The sequence below is a fragment of the Coffea arabica genome, chromosome 7c, assembly GCF_036785885.1.
Source record: "Coffea arabica cultivar ET-39 chromosome 7c, Coffea Arabica ET-39 HiFi, whole genome shotgun sequence".
In the NCBI taxonomy this organism is placed as follows: domain Eukaryota; kingdom Viridiplantae; phylum Streptophyta; class Magnoliopsida; order Gentianales; family Rubiaceae; genus Coffea; species Coffea arabica.
In genome coordinates, this window is record NC_092322.1 from 20,261,682 (window position 1) to 20,280,807 (window position 19,126).

At 35.6% G+C, this 19,126-nt stretch overlaps 2 protein-coding genes and 4 long non-coding RNA genes across 6 annotated transcripts; 3 read left to right on the plus strand and 3 right to left on the minus strand.

Moving 5' to 3' along the window:
• The first annotated feature begins 2,287 nt into the window (after nucleotides 1–2,287).
• LOC113697859 (auxin-induced protein PCNT115-like) lies at nucleotides 2,288–3,963 on the plus strand. The gene is made up of 5 exons (XM_027217454.2): nucleotides 2,288–2,503; nucleotides 2,625–2,831; nucleotides 2,982–3,154; nucleotides 3,224–3,326; nucleotides 3,443–3,963. Exons 1-5 carry the CDS (start codon nucleotides 2,288–2,290, stop codon nucleotides 3,773–3,775), a joined length of 1,032 nt encoding a protein of 343 aa, XP_027073255.1. The 3' UTR covers nucleotides 3,776–3,963.
• LOC140010199 (uncharacterized) lies at nucleotides 2,711–3,547 on the minus strand. The gene is made up of 3 exons (XR_011817473.1): nucleotides 3,423–3,547; nucleotides 3,049–3,302; nucleotides 2,711–2,845 (listed from the first exon to the last, which is right to left on the minus strand). It is a non-coding gene; the product is annotated as an uncharacterized lncRNA (long non-coding RNA).
• Nucleotides 3,964–6,324: 2,361 nt separating the features above from the next.
• Nucleotides 6,325–7,736, minus strand: LOC113699718 (uncharacterized). Its single transcript, XR_011817474.1, has 3 exons — nucleotides 7,146–7,736; nucleotides 6,745–6,809; nucleotides 6,325–6,562 (listed from the first exon to the last, which is right to left on the minus strand). It is a non-coding gene; the product is annotated as an uncharacterized lncRNA (long non-coding RNA).
• Nucleotides 7,737–11,255: 3,519 nt separating this feature from the next.
• LOC140010588 (RPW8-like protein 3) lies at nucleotides 11,256–12,518 on the plus strand. The gene is made up of 2 exons (XM_072057887.1): nucleotides 11,256–11,720; nucleotides 12,324–12,518. The coding sequence occupies exons 1-2, from the start codon at nucleotides 11,256–11,258 to the stop codon at nucleotides 12,516–12,518; spliced, it is 660 nt and encodes a 219-aa protein (XP_071913988.1).
• Nucleotides 12,519–13,308: 790 nt separating this feature from the next.
• LOC113698729 (uncharacterized) lies at nucleotides 13,309–15,172 on the minus strand. The gene is made up of 2 exons (XR_003450286.2): nucleotides 14,891–15,172; nucleotides 13,309–14,756 (listed from the first exon to the last, which is right to left on the minus strand). It is a non-coding gene; the product is annotated as an uncharacterized lncRNA (long non-coding RNA).
• A 2,726-nt stretch (nucleotides 15,173–17,898) lies between these two features.
• LOC113698703 (uncharacterized) lies at nucleotides 17,899–19,083 on the plus strand. Its single transcript, XR_011817476.1, has 2 exons — nucleotides 17,899–18,084; nucleotides 18,267–19,083. It is a non-coding gene; the product is annotated as an uncharacterized lncRNA (long non-coding RNA).
• The last annotated feature ends 43 nt before the right edge of the window (nucleotides 19,084–19,126 follow it).

Consider the following 19,126-nt stretch of genomic DNA (forward strand, 5'->3'; position numbering starts at 1 on the left):
TTTATGTCCTGTTTGATCAAAATTCAACCAACAAGTCTTGTTAATGTTTTCACATCTGGTGCAGTTGCTTCTTCCCGTTCTGGGCAAAAATGTGCGGATGAGCCAAGATTTCAGTCAGAAACAGAAATAGCTTCGAGGAAGGGTCGTACGCCATCACAGTTAGCATTGGCACGGGCTCATCGCCAAAGAGATATGTCTATCCAATTCCGGGAACCACCAAGAAACAGAACCTTGAAAGTAATATCAAGGCTTTATCTGTTAAGTTAACCTCAAAGGAAATAGCTGAACTCGAGTGATGTTCTAGGAGGTTACCGGTAGTACTTGAGAGTTGGTTTAATGTGGAGTTTCTAGTCTTTGGACGTCGGTGTTTGAGAGATTCCTGGCGTGCATGAGATATCAAAGACCGCCAAAATTTGGATCCGAGGCCTCTCCAGTTGAAGTTCCATCCAATTCCGTTCAGTTGTGTAAAGTGTAAACTGGCACAATTTCAGTATAAACTAATATATTTTTGGTGTAATTGTAAATTTTATACTAACTCAGTTATAATTCATGTTTACACTAAAATTCTATCAGTTTACAGAACTAGAGAGGCTCCATTTCCCCTAAATTTCCAGATGAAGAGGCGTCTATAAACTAATATATTTTTAGTGTAATTGTGAATTTAATACCAATTCAGTTATAATTCACGTTGTAAACCCGAAATTCTATCAATATGTAGAACTGGAGAGGCCCCATTTCCCCTAAATTTCTAGATGAAGAGGTGCGAGACAGTGTTTGTACCTTGTTCAGTCAGAATTAAAGTTTTTCATTCTGTTCTTAATCTCCTAAAATTCCAAACAAAGGGCAATTGACTGTCAGAGATAAATCAACGTAGTTACAGTGGACAGCGGCCGTGAAATTCAAAGACGTGTATATTTTGCTTTGCACTTCTTGAGTTCAAAAGCTTTGTTATGCATTAGTAGGAACAATGTTTTAAAAACCGGATTGTTGATTGAATCGGTGAAGTGAAAGAGTCGAGATTTAACCGGTCGAATCGGTTTAACCTTGGTTCAATGAATTTTTTTAAAAATTATTTATATAAATATATATATGTACAAAATAAGACATGTAATGGATTAATTTAATACTTTATATGATGAAAGGTTTACTATTTTTTAATAACTTGGATTTTTTAAAAATAAAATTTTTAAATTATAAGTTAAAACAAATAAATTTCATCTCAATTTCAATTATATCTAAATCCAACCCAAAAATATCACAATATTTTGAAATTATACAAAATTCACGTCTATGAGAATTTAGATATTGTGAACTTAAATTTTAATTTACGTTTTAGAAATTGCAATTTAAAAAAGGAAGTTTGGAGTTCGAAGGAAGTCAAGAAAATCGAAAATAGAAATGTAAACTTGATAAGAAACAAAAAATGAGATAAAAGTGAGTGGTTGTAGCATTAAATAATTTGGGTTAAAAAAAAATTCTTTTTGAACTTTTTTCAATTTAATGGATAAAAACAAAATTAAAAGATGGAAGAAAACATCAATAAATTTAAAATAAAGAGGTTTGATTAAAAAGGGAGTGACAAAAAAAAGACAGGATAGAGAGAGAGAGAGAGAGAGAGAGAGAGAGTTGAAAATTAAAAAGAAAGAGCCATGAGAGAATGAGATTTTGTAAGAAAAATGAAAAAAAAATATGAGTGTTTGTTTTATATAAATAAGTTATAAAAAAAAACTAATAGGATATGATGGTGCAACGGTTAATACATTGGTCTTCTATTACAAAGGTCTTGAGTTCAAATCTTAATAGCTGCATTTTACCAAAAAAAAAAAAAAAAAAAAAAGAGAAATGTTGAAAACCGGTTCAATAGTGGTTTGACCGCGATTTTTACGGTTCGACCGGTTCTTGACTGGTTTTCTGACAAAATCAATTGTAACATTGAACCAGACCGGTGCCATGGCCGGTTCGCGGTTCAACCGGTCGAACCGGCCGATCCGGTCCGATTTTCAAAACATTGGGGGAATACAAGTTTGACCAGCTTACCTGTTTATTTCAAGTCCTATTTCTTTCTCTGGTTAAAAAAGAAAAGAAGTCGGACCAAAAAAATAAAAAATGAAAAAAAAAATCAGAAACTTGTACAAATTCTCTTCTGTGTCTGCGTGCATTGCATAGACTAAGAACCAAATGCTGCCATAAATTCATGCGTCGGAGGGGAAAAAAAAATAACAGAAACATAAAGGAACTCTTTTTAGCTGTAACTTGTTTAAGGAAGGAAGCCGAGTAAATTGCAGAAATGGCAACTGCAGTGAGGAGGATCAAGCTGGGCTCCCAAGGCTTTGAAGTCTCTGCACAAGGACTCGGATGCATGGGCATGTCTGCTCTCTATGGCATTCCTAAGCCAGAGGCTGAAATGATCCCACTCATACATCATGCCATAGATAGTGGTGTCACCCATCTTGACACTTCCGACTTCTATGGTCCTCACACCAACGAAGTTCTCATAGGCAAGGTACATAATAAATCCTTATTTTTTACTTTAGTAGCGAACCAAATGAAACTCTAAGAGCTTTTATCTATGGGGGAGATGCTTCTTAGGCGGCATGTAATGGTTTTGAGGCGTTTCTTTGAAGGCTTTGAAGGGAGGATATAGGGAGAAAGTGCAGTTAGCTACCAAGTTCGCGATAAGAGTACTAGAAGATGGAAGCATGGGAGGTATCTGTGGTGAACCAGCATATGTTAGAGCAGCATGTGAAGCTAGTCTGAGGCGTCTGGATGTTGATTACATTGATCTCTATTACGTTCATCGTATTGACACTCGTGTGCCTATAGAAGTCACGGTTAGTCTTCTTCCCTGAAATTCCAAGATGTTTCATTTCTAGTTAAACTGGTTCATTCATCGGTTGATAAAATGGATAGCATAGACAATACCATTTTCTTCCTGCTTTAAGCATTTGATATCTTTTTCTCAAGTCTCCAATATTTGTTAGATGGGAGAACTGAAGAAGCTGGTTGAAGAGGGAAAAATAAGATACATAGGGCTCTCAGAGGCCTCACCTGATACCATTAGAAGGGCTCATGCAGTTCATCCAATAACAGCAGTTCAACTGGAGTGGTCTTTGTGGACACGAGATGCAGAAGACACTGTTATTCCCACTTGCAGGTAACACGTTGATTTTTTTCGGTAATCATAATTAGCAGACTGTTCTCAACATATTACTCTTTCTTGCAGGGAGCTTGGAATTGGCATTGTTGCTTTTAGTCCCTTAGGAAGGGGATTCTTGGCGTCTGGTAGAAATTTGGTGCAGAACCTGGTTGATAATGACTACCGAAAGGTTACTGCTTATAATAGAGCATGACTTTCTTTTTCTTTTCTTTTTTTTTTTTAAATTTTTGAATTTTTTGGTTCAAATTGGAATGTCTGGACTTACTGTTCTACATTGATAAACAGAGCCTCCCCAGATTTCAGCCAGAGAATGTTGAGAACAATCTGGAAACCTTTGAGCAGGTCAATGAAATGGCCTTGAGGAAGGGGTGTACACCATCTCAGCTAGCATTGGCATGGGTTCATCATCAAGGAGATGATGTTTGTCCGATTCCAGGAACAACCAAGTTGGAAAACCTCAACAACAATATCAAAGCTTTAAGCGTGAAGCTAACACCAGAGGAAATGGCTGCGCTTGAGTCCATTTCTAATGCAATTAAGGGCGAAAGGAACAAGTACATGGTCCTTACATGGAGACACGCCGATACTCCACCCCTGTCCTCCTGGAAACCTATATGAGTGGATTTCCAGCCCTTTTACTTCTAGCAGTATTAACCTGAGATGAGTAGTTGAATTGGTACTACTGCGGAGTGTCCCGTGTTTGGCTCTGGTTCTGGATTTTTATGTTTGAGGGGTTTATAGTATGAAATGAGTTTTCTGTTGTTCTTGTTTGACAAAGTAATGGACCTGGTGAGTATATGAGAAAATTTATGGATTCTCACACAGGAGGATAGAAAAATTGTATTCTATTCGTCTCTCAGAATGAAAATGTTGTTCTCCCTTGTTCTCCCAATCTTTGGTTTTGACAATGAGGGTGTTAATAACATCAGAAAGTTGGGTGTCGTTTGTTGCCTTTGGAAACTCAAATCTACTGGAGTGAGAAGGTGATCTTCACTATAGGTTACCACTTTAGGCTAATGTTTGGGGTCTTCATTGAGGTAAATTAACATGGTTAAGAGTCTTTACAAGATGTTTAACTCTCCTATGTACAGATACTTGAATGATCTATATACATATAAAGTTAACTTTTCTTAAATAGTTGTTGTATAGAAGAAAACTCTTCCCAAATTTTACAGCCGAAGATCATTTTACTAAATCCAAAATTCCTTACTCCTTATAGAACCTGTTTAACTATCGTTGTGGAGCTTTTTAGTGGTGAACCCACAAGGAATGAGATTACATTCTACCTCTGGTTTCAAGTGCGAGCATGAACTGCAAAATTCACCTATGGAGTCGATAGTGATGCAGCAAACTTTGCAGTACTTATCAAGAATTTGCTTGAGTTTTCTTCTTATATCTTTATTGCTTGGGTTAGATGCAATCTCATACGGGCCAATTTACCTGAAGAAATCATTTACACCATTTCTCAAATCTATTAGGATACCAACGTCCAACATATATAAGAATATAAAGCAATTTTACATCCATCACATTTCAAACAAAAATTGATCTGAAAGTAAATCCAAAGCCAGTTTCATAGTAGAGATGCATTCACTTTTAAAGTCATATAAACAGTCACTCTCAGGCTTCAATTGGTTCATAGAATTCATCACATCAGATTCGCTAGGCAAGCTTTCTTTAATTCCATTAATGTTAGATAAGACGACCATATCTATTATGGTAATTGAACCATACAAAGGATGATTGCAAAGGTTGAAGCAACTATCCTGCAAATCCTTATCACCTTGATCATGTTCTGGAACTATGAACACATATATTCTTAGATTTGGCCCAAGATTGAAACTATTGTAATTTTCTCATGAATCTCTATGATGGTTTACACTACAAGGCTACATACAAGCATCAATTGATATACAAGCCAGGTAAAAACAAGCTTAATTTTCGAGTTTCATTTAGGTAAAATAAGCAAATCCTAACCACCAGAGTGCAAGTCATAGTTCAAACGTTAACGGACACTGGATAAGGGAGTAGAAAAGTGAGCTAATGCGAGTAGTATTTTGCAAGGGAGGTATTTGAGGGTATATTTGCCAATTCATCATCAATGATATTACAAATAGGGATGGCAACGGGGGCACCGTGGGGGGTCATTGGGGCGGGGTGGGGGTATACTCCCCTGCCCCACCCCTCGCTCCACCACCCGTTTGGAAAAAAAAAAAAAATATATATATATATATGTACATAATTATATATATATAATGATATTATCAAATATACTACTAATTATACATGTTTATTAATAAAAATTATTAATTAATTGTACTAAATTTATTAATATATTTATATTAAATTCCTAACTACACTTAATACAATAATACTTTTTTCTAAAAAAAACACAATAATAATTTAGTTATTGTATTTGTATCAAAAGTGAAAACTTGATTATTTTGGTTATATTTGTTTTATCATATTAGGTTGTATTCAAATAACCATTGTTTAATTATTTTTATGAGTTGCAATTGTGAAGTTACAATGAATAATAATTTGGTGATGCGTTGATATTTTTATACTTGATTATTTGTTCAAATTTAATTATAGTAAAATTATATAATAAAATTTTTTTAATCCCACGGAGGAAGCGGGGCGGGGTGCGGGACAGAGCGGTGGCCCGCGGGGGGATTAAAATGCAACGAGGCGGGGGTTGGGAGAGGTGTCTCTCGCCCTACCCCCGCCCCATTGCCACCCCTAATCACAAATAGGGCCCAATAACCTGACAAGGGAGGTATCTGATATTTTGCAAAGTTCAGGGAGGTGAGTGAGAATGCTAGAAACCTCAGGGGAGGTTTCTAAAATTATCCCTTTAATAAATTGTAGAGGCATACGCCACCAGTGGACCCAACGTGTGTTGATTATTAAGCTATGTGGGATATCGAGAACAACATACTGTTAGCAAAAACTCAAAACTTTTGGGCAATGTTCTCAAATGAATTTGACAGATATTGAAATCAGATTTACATCAAGATGTACTGCAATAAAAGAAGAAGGAAACAAATCGAGCAACAAATGAATATGGAAGCTGAACCAGTCCCACTTGCACAAGTAAAGATTATTTTTGCAATGGTGACATAATTAATGATTAAATTCAATAAAACATTATACTATGTGGATGTTACAAAAAAGAAAAATGAAATGAATCAACATGCCAATTCACAAGGGAGGATCAGATGTGATCTCAATAGATATATGCATGCTGCAAGGAGCAAAAGTCCTTTCTGGGCCTAAAAGTGGTGAGCATTCAATGGCATGAAAATCATCTTCTCCACTTCTCATGCCAAAAAGTATTGGTTCCAAACCACCAAAATTACAGTTTTTAATGTCATTATCCTTTGATCATCTTGTCAGGGAAACCTGAACCAAGGAAAGTTTATATAAAATAAGTTTGAACTTCCCAGCTTGTTTCCAAAATCTGCTGGGACTAACAATTGTTAAGAAATTAAATGAGCCTTCAATTCCCAGAACATTCAAAAGCAAATACTTAGGCAACTAAGTATTCAACTTTCAAGAATACACAATAATAGTCAATTACATACCTGAGTCACCATTTTTTGCCAATGAATGGGGACTTCAACTTGTCAGAAAACTCCAAGTCATGAAACTGGACAAACAGGTTGTAAAATCATAAAAAATAATCACTTGGAACCAAATCATGATTAAACTAAGTATAAAAAGTAAGGGTCTGTCTATTGACTGCCATTAGGCATCAAATAAGAAGTGAGTCCAATATTATCCTTTCTCCGAAAAGACAATTTAATCCGCTAAAGTGTTGCAATTCAGGGGATCAATAGTAATTTAGAGCATTAATAATGCACCTTAGTGTAGAAGGAATTATATATAATCCTCAATCACTTTCAAAAAGCAGAAGGAATTATATATATACTCCTCAGGAATTACTCAGCAGGCTCTTAGTGTAGAACAAACTATAAAAATGTACCTTCCCCGTCAGCATCATCATTTTCTGGCCCCAGCTCTGGATCAGAGCCCTGCCTATCACCTCCATCATCATTGTCCCAATGTTCTCCCACTGGTGGCATCCAGAAATCATCTTCTTCCTCCAGTTCACTGTCCTTCTCAGAAACAATTCTTGCTTCAGAGATAACTTCAACACCAGTCTCTTCCCGAATCTTCTTCTTTTTCTTCAAACCATCATCCTTAACGTTTGATTTCTTTGTTGCCTTTTGACCATCATCCTGTTTCCACTTTCTCCGTTCACAATACCAAATGAAAAAGATAAGGTTGATGTCCAAAATGGAAGCTCAAAATGAGTGTATTACACAATGACTCCACATTTTGCACAGGTAAATTCCTAGGCATTCCAAATATGAACAGCTCCCTCATGTAACAAAAAGGGAAAAACAGGACAAACCTAGCACATTGTGGAAAATGTTTGCCATTAATATGCTTCCAGATATGCTCTTCTGATTTGTTGATAGGAACTCCCGTTAGAATGCAGATTTAGCTTCTAACTGCAAGAGGGAACCCAAGAATTACCAAAAATGTTTCCATATGTATCAGAAGAACCCAAGCATAAAAAATACATACTTTCAGGCTTAGACTACCCAGGGCAACCTATGCAGGGCAAGATTGTAAGTAATAGAGAATAAATCATTATAAGACAAGTAAAACAATATTTGCACTCCAAAATAGTCCCTTGGGTGTCCACCTTCCTTCATGTAATAAAATATTTCAGTGAAGCGCCAGAAGCTAATCTTGGAGTGCAAATACACTTGCCTAAGATAAGAGTCAGAGTCGCAACAAACATTTAATTTGAGCATACATAAATGGAACCCCAAAAAAAAAGAAAAGAAGTACTCAACAAAGTAAATAAATAGATAAAACTGAGAGCTTTGACACTGCAAGTTCTGTGGAGAATCCAAACAATCGAGTTTCTCGCAAGGGAACTGCTACTTTCTTCTGCTATACAAGAGAACCCAGAAGTTAACTAAAATTACAAACGAGAATGGAATCCTTTATTTCATCTACTACCAATTGCATTATAGACGAAAGGAGACTAGTCGAGACGAGACAGCCTAAAAATTCTTCCATGGAAACAAAATGAGCGTTAAAGTAACAAAACTACAACTCATCCAATTCACTTCGCTGCACAGGCCAGCTCTGTTCTGTTCATTCCAAATATGTTCGTTTCATACACGCACTTAATCAGCTAAAACACAATCTCCACAAAACTGAACTAAGAAAACACAAGCAATCACAAAAACCAATCTTGCAAATTGGGACGCAGTTTACATACGCATGGAGATTCTACTAGCGCAATCAACGCCAAAGAAAAAACGATTGAGAGACCAAGAAGAAGCGAAAGCCAGAAACATAAGAGCCCGCGGTTAAATGAATAAATGCCGGGCTGAGGATCTTGACGGAACATATTGAGGGGAGGTTTGCTGTTGGAAAGAGCGGCGTCGATGAGGCCCAAGTGGCGGCATTGCTTGCTGTCTCTGGCATGGGCCGGCAGCTTGTGACCCGTCTCCACGCACTTGAACCGCCCACTCTCCTCCTCCAACCTCGGTGGCCCCAAAAGATAATCCCCTTCTTTGCCTGATTCCTTCTTTCCTTCTTCTTTAACTACTTCCCCTCCTATCTTCCCCATTACTGCTGTCACCCAAGGGCCTTGCACACAGTGGATGTTCTGTCTCAATACATATTTCACTCTTTATCCCGTGTTTATTAGGTTGCTATTTTTTATTTATAAATATCATATTTTATTTTTGTTTGCTTCGAAACATCCAATGACTATTTCTTTAATATCTAATAATTATTAACTGAAAATATACTAAATTTAACGAACTCAAAACATTAAAGTACATAAAAAATGAGAATTTTTTTTTATGAATTTGCTACTGTATTTTTTATTTTCAATTACATATTTTTTTGAAATTATCGTATTTATTTTTTATTGTGTTAGTAATTATTTGACAGCAACATATAAAAAATAAGACAGAAAGTGAAGTAAGAAGTAGAACAGAAGACAGCAATGTCTTTTACACAATAAAATCTTTGTCTTTTCTAATTAGAGTTCAGAAATGTCAAGCATAATGCAAGGAACTAGGGGAGGGATGGATTTTGTGGCTCCGAGTGAGAGTGTAAATACGAATACTCGAATTCAAACCATTCCATTCTCACTTAAACTAAAACAAGAAAAGGCATAATGCAAGGAAAAGTGTGCAAATCAGGTCGTTTCAGTGTGGTAAAAGCTTTTTTCTTTTTGGAATCAATTAACTAATGCTTAAATGTAAAAATTTTTTTGTTTTTTATTTTTATTTTAATCTGTGCAAGTTCGAATTTACGGAACAAGAAGTGGAACTGAAAATTTACAAAGTTTGACTTGATTGATGAAAATTTCTAATATGGTGAAGTGTTAAGTATCTTGTTTCTACTTTTTAAACCAATCCATTTTTTCTTTTTTACTGCTATTTTTCTCATTTAACCTTTTTCAACTACTTTTAAAATTGTAAAATAACATTTTTACAAGAGGTACAAATAATGTGGGTTTGTCCCTCTTCGTTTTCTTGTACTTATTCAAGATTTCGACCATGGATGAAATCTAGGGGGAAATTTTTTTTGGGCAACAAAATCTAGTGGGGAGTTATTACTAATGCTAAGCACAAAATTATTGGTTGGGAACATTTTCGCCATTTTATTTAGATTTTGAACGTAATTTAAATGTAAAACAACGAGTAAAACTCTTTGTTCATCTACACTCATTTATTTTGATTGCAGACGTAACAAGATTTATAATATAAAATAGGCTAAATTACTAGTTTTATCTATTGCCATATAATCCTCCTAATGTTTTAAAAATGTCCATTTCATCCCCCTATGGTTTCATATAAATTGAAAATTGAATTAAAAATAACATATATAATGTTGTTAGTTGAAATACCCGTAGTGTGTGCTAAATCAAATGACGACTAAACCACCTTATACAAAATCATAGAGGAATCATGTGGATGAATGTACCAACCACTGAGTATAAAGTAGAATTATATAATTTATAAAAGGGTTAAATGGATATTATAATTTCATCATAATTATGTTTAGAGCTTGTGTGGTCTAATTACGGTAACTGATTATACATTCGATTTATTTTCCACTTTACATAAAACTGCAGAGGGACTATGTGACTATTTTAAAACCTCAAAATTACAAAGAGTAAAATGGATATTTATGCAAACTATAGAGGGGTTAAATATATGTTATAATTTCATCACATGTACTTTTAGACCGCGCGTGGTTTAATCGCCATAAATGATTATGCAGTCCATTTATTTTTCAATTTACATAAAAATTATGAAAGAATTATGTAATTATTTTAGAACCTTAAATGAATCCTCGGGCATTATGCAAAACCATAGGGAGATTATATGTAATTTACCCAACACAATTCGGAAACAACTTTGTCAAAATTCAAAATAAACGCTTTTTACTTCCTCAACGGCAGCGCGAAAGCTAACGGCTAACTTTATCAATAGGAAAGATAAAAAGGAAATTGACTGCAAAATAGGAAGTTACCAAATTTGGAAACTATTTGTTACATCGATCGATTAAACCTTCTTTCTTTGTGGAGTAGTTTATATTTATCCGACAATGCGCTAAAGATGGAAAGTTCCTTGATTGCTTAGAATAGGTGCTCTGTTTTGGAAACAAGATCATCCGATCCCCCAAGATCTTGTTTCCAAAACCTGACCAGTTAGCTACCCAATAAGCAAATTGTTTTGGTAAGTTTCTAAATTTGATTCTGTTTCCAAAATCACTCCCGTCTTACTCCTATATATTCCTGCTCTTCCAATGCCCGACAATCCCATTAACGTCTTCTTCTCTCTTTCGATCATAGTGAATTAATTTCTTGCTACCACTACCAGTTTCTATTTCTAATCTGTTCATTTTTCTGTTCTTCAGCTTTTACTAGTATTTCTGTGTGTTTGTTTGAAAGGCTAGTAGTAAGAAGAGTATCAATCAATTTGTCCTTCCTTCTGTGTAGCTTCTTGTGCTACAATTTAGGCAGATTGTAAGGAAAAGAAGTTAAAAGATGGCTGTAAATCTGATTGGAGACACTGCTTTTGGGATGGTTTTTAATGGACTGGTGGAAGCAGTTTTAGAAGCAACCACCAGAGTGACTACGTTCAGTTCCAGCCTCAACAGTTTGAAGACAACTCTTGCTCCACTCAAGTGTTACTTCGATCAAGTGGAGACGCTGAATGGGAAGCTGCACAGCCCTCAGAGAGAAACAGACATGTTCATCCTTCGTTTAGCAGAAGGGGAGAGTCTCGTGCGCAAATGCACAAGAATCAAGTGGTGGAATTTGTACAAGAAGTACTCCTATTCCAAGAAAATCGCTGATTTGGAACGCTCCCTCATTCGATTCTTTCAACTGGATGTGCAAGCGGAGATGGTCAGGGACCATAAGATGCTCTTGGTCGGGGAGGCTGATCTGCACGAGCAATTGAATGCTGTCAACCACAGACTTGATCGACTACTTTCTGTTGTCAAGAACGTTGTTCAAGAACCCTACTTTCAAGATCGTTGCTGCACTGTCCTGGGGTGCCAAAATTCAGACAATCAACGCCCTAAACGAAGCGATGTTGCTTGATTCTGTTCACTTTTTTTTTCATTCTTTTTGTGGAATGTGTATAGTGTAGATGTATGATATCTTGTAGGCTGTTAGGCTGTACATTGTAAAGAATATTGTTCATTGTTCTTGTAAATAAATTGTACCAATTCTTTTCCTCCAAATTAATTGTAGTGATCAATATCGGTCTTGGTCTGCAACCTTGTTTCTAAAATGTTGAATTAATCCTCAACTGCTTGATGATTGGCTCAAATCAATGTTCAATTTTCATTGCATATTTGTTCACTCTTACAGCGTTATAGCATCAAGTGCAGGGAAATTCTTACAAAAATCGATTCAAGTATAGATCAGTTTAGGATTATGCATTATCAAGAACAAGAAAAATCTATTCATAATAATAATGCAAGTTGCGGCTGTCCTCTTCACCCATTGCCTAAGAATCAATTTACCGAACTCCAGAGGCAATCAAATACCAAACAGGCTTTTTAGAACTCAGATATCCCTTCACGGCTTTGTTGTCTTGTTAAGCACCAGAGGAGCAGAGACTCGAAGCAGAAGGCCATCTACAGCAGGAAGAACGTGTCGAATTATCTGCAGCAAGTTGGGATGGAGAAACAGATGGCCAAGAAAACAAAGAGTGGAGAAGAAAGGTTTGAGGAGTATCTGTCCAAGGTGAAGGAAGGCAAGGACAAAATTGCTGCTGGTGCATTGCTTCCATATTAGATTATTGCGGCTTTAAATGATGGTGACGGTGGTGAAGTTGCTGAGTTTCCAGCGGCAGAGAATGGCGGAGGATTTGGCCAATAAGGGAAAATTGACAAACTGCCTTGTAATCTGTGATGTTTTGGGTAGCATGTCGGGGACAACCTACATGGAAAAAAGGGCAAGTAGCATTTGATGCTTAGTTTCAAATTGAATTTAACAAAATGGCAATACAGAGGTTTCTGAATGTTATTTTATCGAGAAGAAATGTTTCAAGAATCATTATTCAAGATACATGCCTGTGCAGATACTGTGGTATCCAGTGAATTATGTATCAAATTCTATCACGAAACATCCGACATTCTTCTTGTTTTTCTTTTATCCACAACTGGTACATTTGTTTTTCTTCTTATTTTTCTTTTATCTACATACTTCTTGTTTTTCGTACAACTACAACTGGTACATTAGTTTTTCTAGTGTCAAAATTCAACCAACAATTCTTGTTACTGTTCTGGTTAAAAATGTGCAGATAAGGCAAAGATTTTAGCCAGAAAATGTTGAACACAATCTCAAAATGTTTGAGCAGGTTATCAAAATAGCTTCGGGAAGGGTTGTACGCCATCACAGTTAGCATTGGCACGGGTTCATTGCCAAGGAGATGATGTCTATCTCATTCCAGGAACCACCAAGAAACAGAACCTTGAAAGTAATATCAAGGCTTTATCTGTTAAGTTAACCTCAGAGGAAATAGACCGAACGAGACGAGTTGAGACGAGACAGACTAAAAATTCTACCTTGGAAACAACATGAGTGTTAAAAGTAACAAAACTACAATTCATCCAATTCACTTTGCTGCACAGATCAGCTCTGTTCTTTTTGTTTTCCACAAACGGTAACAGTACTTTCATATATTAACACTTGATAATACAAGATTTAGTTACAAAAAGGGGCGACCGCCCTCATATCTTTCCTTGCTATATCCATTAACCATACCGGGAACTCAGTGTCCCATTGTATATCATTTACTAGCCTGATTGCATATTGAGCTAGTGTATGGCTACACACATTCCCTGCTCTATACACAAAAGAAAAGTTGCACTGTTCAAATTCTTTCTTCATCTCCTCAATATCCTCCAGGACTGTTGCAATACTAATGTCTTGAACATTGCTTGCATTGATTTGGTCCACCACGGATTTGCAATCTGATTGGACTTTATCTTAGTCCATCTTGCATCTTTTGCCATCCTAAGCGCAACTCTTACTGCCAGAGCTTCTTCCTCAACGGCTTTTCCACTCTTCCATTCCACTATACCCCTTGCTTTCATTATTTTTCCAGTCCAGTTCCTCGCTATAATTCCCTTCCCTATTCTTACCATTTGAGTTGATATGGCTGCATCTGTGTTAATCTTAACAACTCCCAGCTTTGGTAGTTCCCATCTCTCCTGTTGTTGTTGTTTTGACCTTTTCCTCATCAGTTGCATTAGCCATTTTGAACACCATCCATTCCTGTTGTGCCATTTGCACTATGTCTCTTGCTTCTGTCACTCTGTGCTCAAAGATTCTCTTGTTTATTGCCTTCCATAACTGCCACAAAATATTGATTGTGAAGTTAATTTGATCTCTTCCTTGAGCTTTTTCCTCTGACTGTACTACTGTTTCCCACCACATCCATATATTATCTCTTATCTCTAATTGGTGCCATTTTCCATGTCATTTCTGCCATTGGACAATGGAAAAACAGGTGCTCTACTGTCTCAGTTGCCTCCCCACAGCACTCACATATTTTATCCCCTTTACCAGTTCTTTTATAGATGACCTCCTTCACTGGCAAGCAATTTTGTGGACAATTCCACATGAAGTGTTTCAGCTTCGCCTTCAAGTTCAGATTCCACAGCTTTTTCCAGACAGTGTGCTTTCTTATCTCGCAGCTGGTCTCAGCTCTCTCTTCCTCCCTCCTTATCCGCTGTGTTTATCCTGCTTAGCAATTGTATACCCAGATTTTACTGTATATGAACCTAATTTGGAGTATTTCCAGAAAATCCTGTCTCTCCTCCTACACAGGCTCAGGGCACACTAGCTATTAGCTCTGCTTCTTTTTGATTGAACAGCTGTTGGAGCTTCTGCTGATTCCTCTTTCACTCAGGTCAGCTCTGTTCTGTTGATTCAAAACATGTTCCTTCTATACACACACTTAATCAGCTAAAACACAATCTCCACAAAACTGAACTAAGAAAGCACAAGCAATCACAAAAACCAATCCTGCAAATTTGGACGCAGTTTACATACGCATGGCGATTCTACTAGCACAATCAACGCCAAAGAAAAAACGATTGAGAGACCAAGAAGAAGGGAAAGCTAGAAACATAAGAGCCCGTGGTTAAATGAATAAATACCCGGACTAAGGATCTTGACGGAACGCATTGAGAGGGCGTTCGTTGTTCGAGAGAGCGGCGTCGATCAGCCCAAGAGGCGGCAGTGCTTGCTGTCTCTGGCATGGGCCGGCAGCTTGTGATCCGTCTCCATGCACTTGAACCGCCAATTCGCCTCCTTGAACCTCGGTGGCCCCAAAGATTTTGCCCTTCTTTGCTTGATTCCTTCTTCTCTTCCTCTTTGATTACGTCCCCACCCTTCTTCCCCATTGTTGCTGTCACCCATGGGCGTCGCACATAACGGTACTCTGTCCCATTTTCTATTCCATCTTTCGTAGTTTTATTATATTACCCTTTTTCCATCGTAAATATTATATTTTAATATTTTTTATTTTCTTAATATTCATAAATATCATATTTTAATTTTTTTAAAATCTAGTAACTATTAGATTTTAGTAATACACAAAATTTAATAACAAACTCAAAACATCAAATTACACAAAAAAAATGAGTCTTTCTATGAATTTTCTACTGTATATTTTGATTTTTCAATATTGCTTTTTTGAGACAGTTGTATTTGTTTTTACTGTGTTAATAATTATTTGATAGTAAAAAAATAATTATTTGATAGTAAAAAAATAAAAAAGAATTAAAATATAATATTTATAAAAAAGAAACAGCAATATAATAAAAAGTAGGATTAGTTATAAAAACTCCTCCTAAGGTTTAACAGTTATGCACTTTGCCATCTAACATTATTTTTTTCTCACTTACCCTCTAAACCGTTAGTCAACTCTGACATCGCGAAACGCAAATATCAAAAGACATTGATATCCCTAAAGGCTAATTATAGTAAATCCCCTAAGTATAGTTATTTGATACTTTATCCACTAATATCATTTTTCTCTTCATTTGTCTATTCATCCATAAAATCATTAGTTAACTCTAATATATTGCACCACTCAGCAATTTTTTTAGATGCAATAAAAATTTTAAATAAGTTTAGCAAGTTAAATAAATTTTAATAGCATCTAAGCATGGTATATTAAAAAAAGCAACTTTGAAAATTTTGAACTCCAAACCAACCATATTTCTATTTTTTAGTATTATCAACAAAAAATGTATACTTCCATATAAAAAATCTAACTATTAAAAGAAAAGCTTAGCCGTATGCACATTCCTAAAGAAAAACTAACAATATCCCAATCTTTTTAAAACTTTTAAAAATATTTTCATATTTTAATTTTTTAATAATAATTTTTGTTTGTTTTTTCCCACTATTGAATCAAATTAGCAAGATATTCTCCTCCATCTAAAACAAAGGTTCAATTGTGGAATGAATTTAACTAGGAACACATATATAAAAGTTATTGTTCATTACTATTATTTTAGGAATATTGATTTTTTAGATATAAATTTTTTTGGGTGTTATCAAATATTGGAGTTCACTAATAATTTTAATAATAAATAAAAAAATTAATAAAAAATTATGTTAAGGGATAAAGCGCAAAATAAACTATATTTTAAGGAGATTTTTTGTAGTTAACTCTTAGGGGTATAAATGTCTTTTCGACATCACCATTACACAATGTTAGAATTGACTAACGATTTAGGGAATAAAATGAGAATAAATAACGTCAGGGGACATAGTGCAAAATGGTTATACCTTAGGGGGAGTTTTTGTGATTAATCCTAAAAAATAAAACGGAGAATAAAACAAGAAGTGGATCCGTCTTTTACCCAGTAAAATCTCTGTCTTCTCTAATTAGGGCTCAGAAGTGTCAAGCAAAATGCGAGGAATGGGGGAGGATGGGTTTTGTGATTCAGGATGAGAATATAAGTAAGAGTTCTCGAATTCAACCTCTCTCACTTTTACTTGCACTCAACCAAAAAAATGGGCATAATGAAAGGAAAAGTGTGCAAACAAGGTCGATTCAGTGTGGTAAAACCTTTTGCCTCTTTTTATTTTAGCAATTAATTAATACTTAAATGTACTAGTTTTTTTATTTTTTAAAATTTGTGCGAGTTGGAATTTACGAAACAAGAAGTGGAACGGGAAATTTACAATGTTTGACTTGATTGATGAAAATTTCTAATATGGTAAAGTGTTAAGTATCTTGGTTCTACTTTTCAGACCAATCCATTTTGCTTTTTCTTTTTTACCACTATTTTTCTCATTTAACGTTTTTTAAACTACTTTTAGAATATTATATTTTCACAGGAGGTACAAATAATACGGGTTTGTCCCTCTTCGTTTTCGTGTACTTAGTGAAGATTTTAACCATGGGATGAAATCTAGGGGGAAGTGTTTTTTTTTTTTTTTTTTTTTTTGCAAAAAAATCTAGTAGGCAGTTATGGCTGATATTTAGCACAAAATTATAGGCTGGGCTGTTTTTTGCATTTTTATTTAGATTTTGAACGTAGTTTAATTGTAAAACAACGATTATGACTCTTTGTTCATCTACACTCATTTATTTTGATAGCAGACGTAAAAAAATTTATAATACAAAATAGGGTAAATTGCTAATGACCTCCTATAGTTTCATCTATTGTTATATAATCTTCCTAATATTTCACAAATGTCCATTTGACCCCCTATAGTTTTATGTAAACTGGCAATTTAATGGAAAATAGCGTATGTAATGTCGTAAATACTAGCAGTGTTCTTACTTAATACTAAATCAAATGACAACTAAACCACCTTGTGCAAAATTATAGGGAGATTATGTGGTTAAAAAAATCACAAAGGATAAAGTGAATATTTATGCACATCATTGGGAGATTAAATTGGTATTATAATTTATTCACATGCATTTTTTGAGCTCATGTGGTATAATTGTAGTAAATGATTATGCATTCCATAAATTTTTCACTTTACATAAAACTACAAAGGGATTTTAAAAGTTTAGAATGGTCATCTGGCATTATGTAAAACTATGGGGGATTGTATGTAATTTATCCTACACTATTGGAAAATAACTTTATCAAAATTCAAAATAGACGCTTTTTACTTTCTGAACGGCAGCGCGAAAGCTAACGACTAAACTTTACCAAATATGACTGCAAAATAGGAAGTCACCAAATTTGGAAACTATTTGTTTCATCGATCCTTGATTGCTTAGAATAGGTGCTCTGTTTTGGAAACAAGATCATCCGATCCGCAAGATCTTGTTTCCAAAACCTGAGTAGTTAGCTACCCAATAAGCAATTGTTTTTTGGTAAGTTTCTAAATTTGATTCTGTTTCCAAAATCACTCCCGTCTTACTCCTATATATCCCTGCTCTTCCAATGCCCGGCAATCCCATTAACGTCTTCTCTCTCTCTTTCGATCATAGTGAATTAATTTCTTGCTACCACTACCAGTTTCTATTTCTAATCTGTTCGTTATTCTGTTCTTCAGCTTTCACAAGTATTTCTGTGTGTTTGTTTGAAAGACTAGCAGTAAGGGTATCAATCAATTTTTCCTTCCTTCTGTGTAGCTTCTTGTGCTACAATTTAAGCAGTTCGTCAGGAAAAGAAGTTAAAAGATGGCTGTAAATCTGATTGGAGACACTGCTTTTGGGATGGTTTTTAATGGACTGGTGGAAGCAGTTTTAGAAGCAACCACCAGAGTGACAACGTTCAGTTCCAGCCTCAACAGTTTGAAGACAACTCTTGCTCCGCTCAAGTGTTACTTCGATCAAGTGGAGACGCTGAATGGGAAGCTGCACAGCCCTCAGAGAGAAACAGACATGTTCATCCTTCGTTTAGCAGAAGGGGAGAGTCTCGTGCGCAAATGCACAAGAATCAAGTGGTGGAATTTGTACAAGAAGTACTCCTATTCCAAGAAAATCGCTGATTTGGAACGTTCCCTCATTCGATTCTTTCAACTGGATGTGCAAGCGGAGATGGTCAGGGACCATAAGATGCTCTTGGTCGGGGAGGCTGATCTGCACGAGCAATTGAATGCTGTCAACCACAGACTTGATCGACTACTTTCTGTTGTCAAGAACGTTGTTCAAGAACCCTACTTTCAAGATCGTTGCTGCACTGTCCTGGGGTGCCAAAATTCAGAGAATCAATGCCCTAAACAAAGCGATGTTGCTTGATTCTGTTCACTTTTTTTTTTAATTCTTTTTGTGGAATGTGTATAGTGTAGATGTATGATATCTTCTAGTCTGTTAGGCTGTACATTGTAAAGAATATTGTTCATCGTTCATGTAGATAAATTGTACCAATTCTTTTCCTCCAAATTAATTGTAGTGATCAACATCGGTCTTG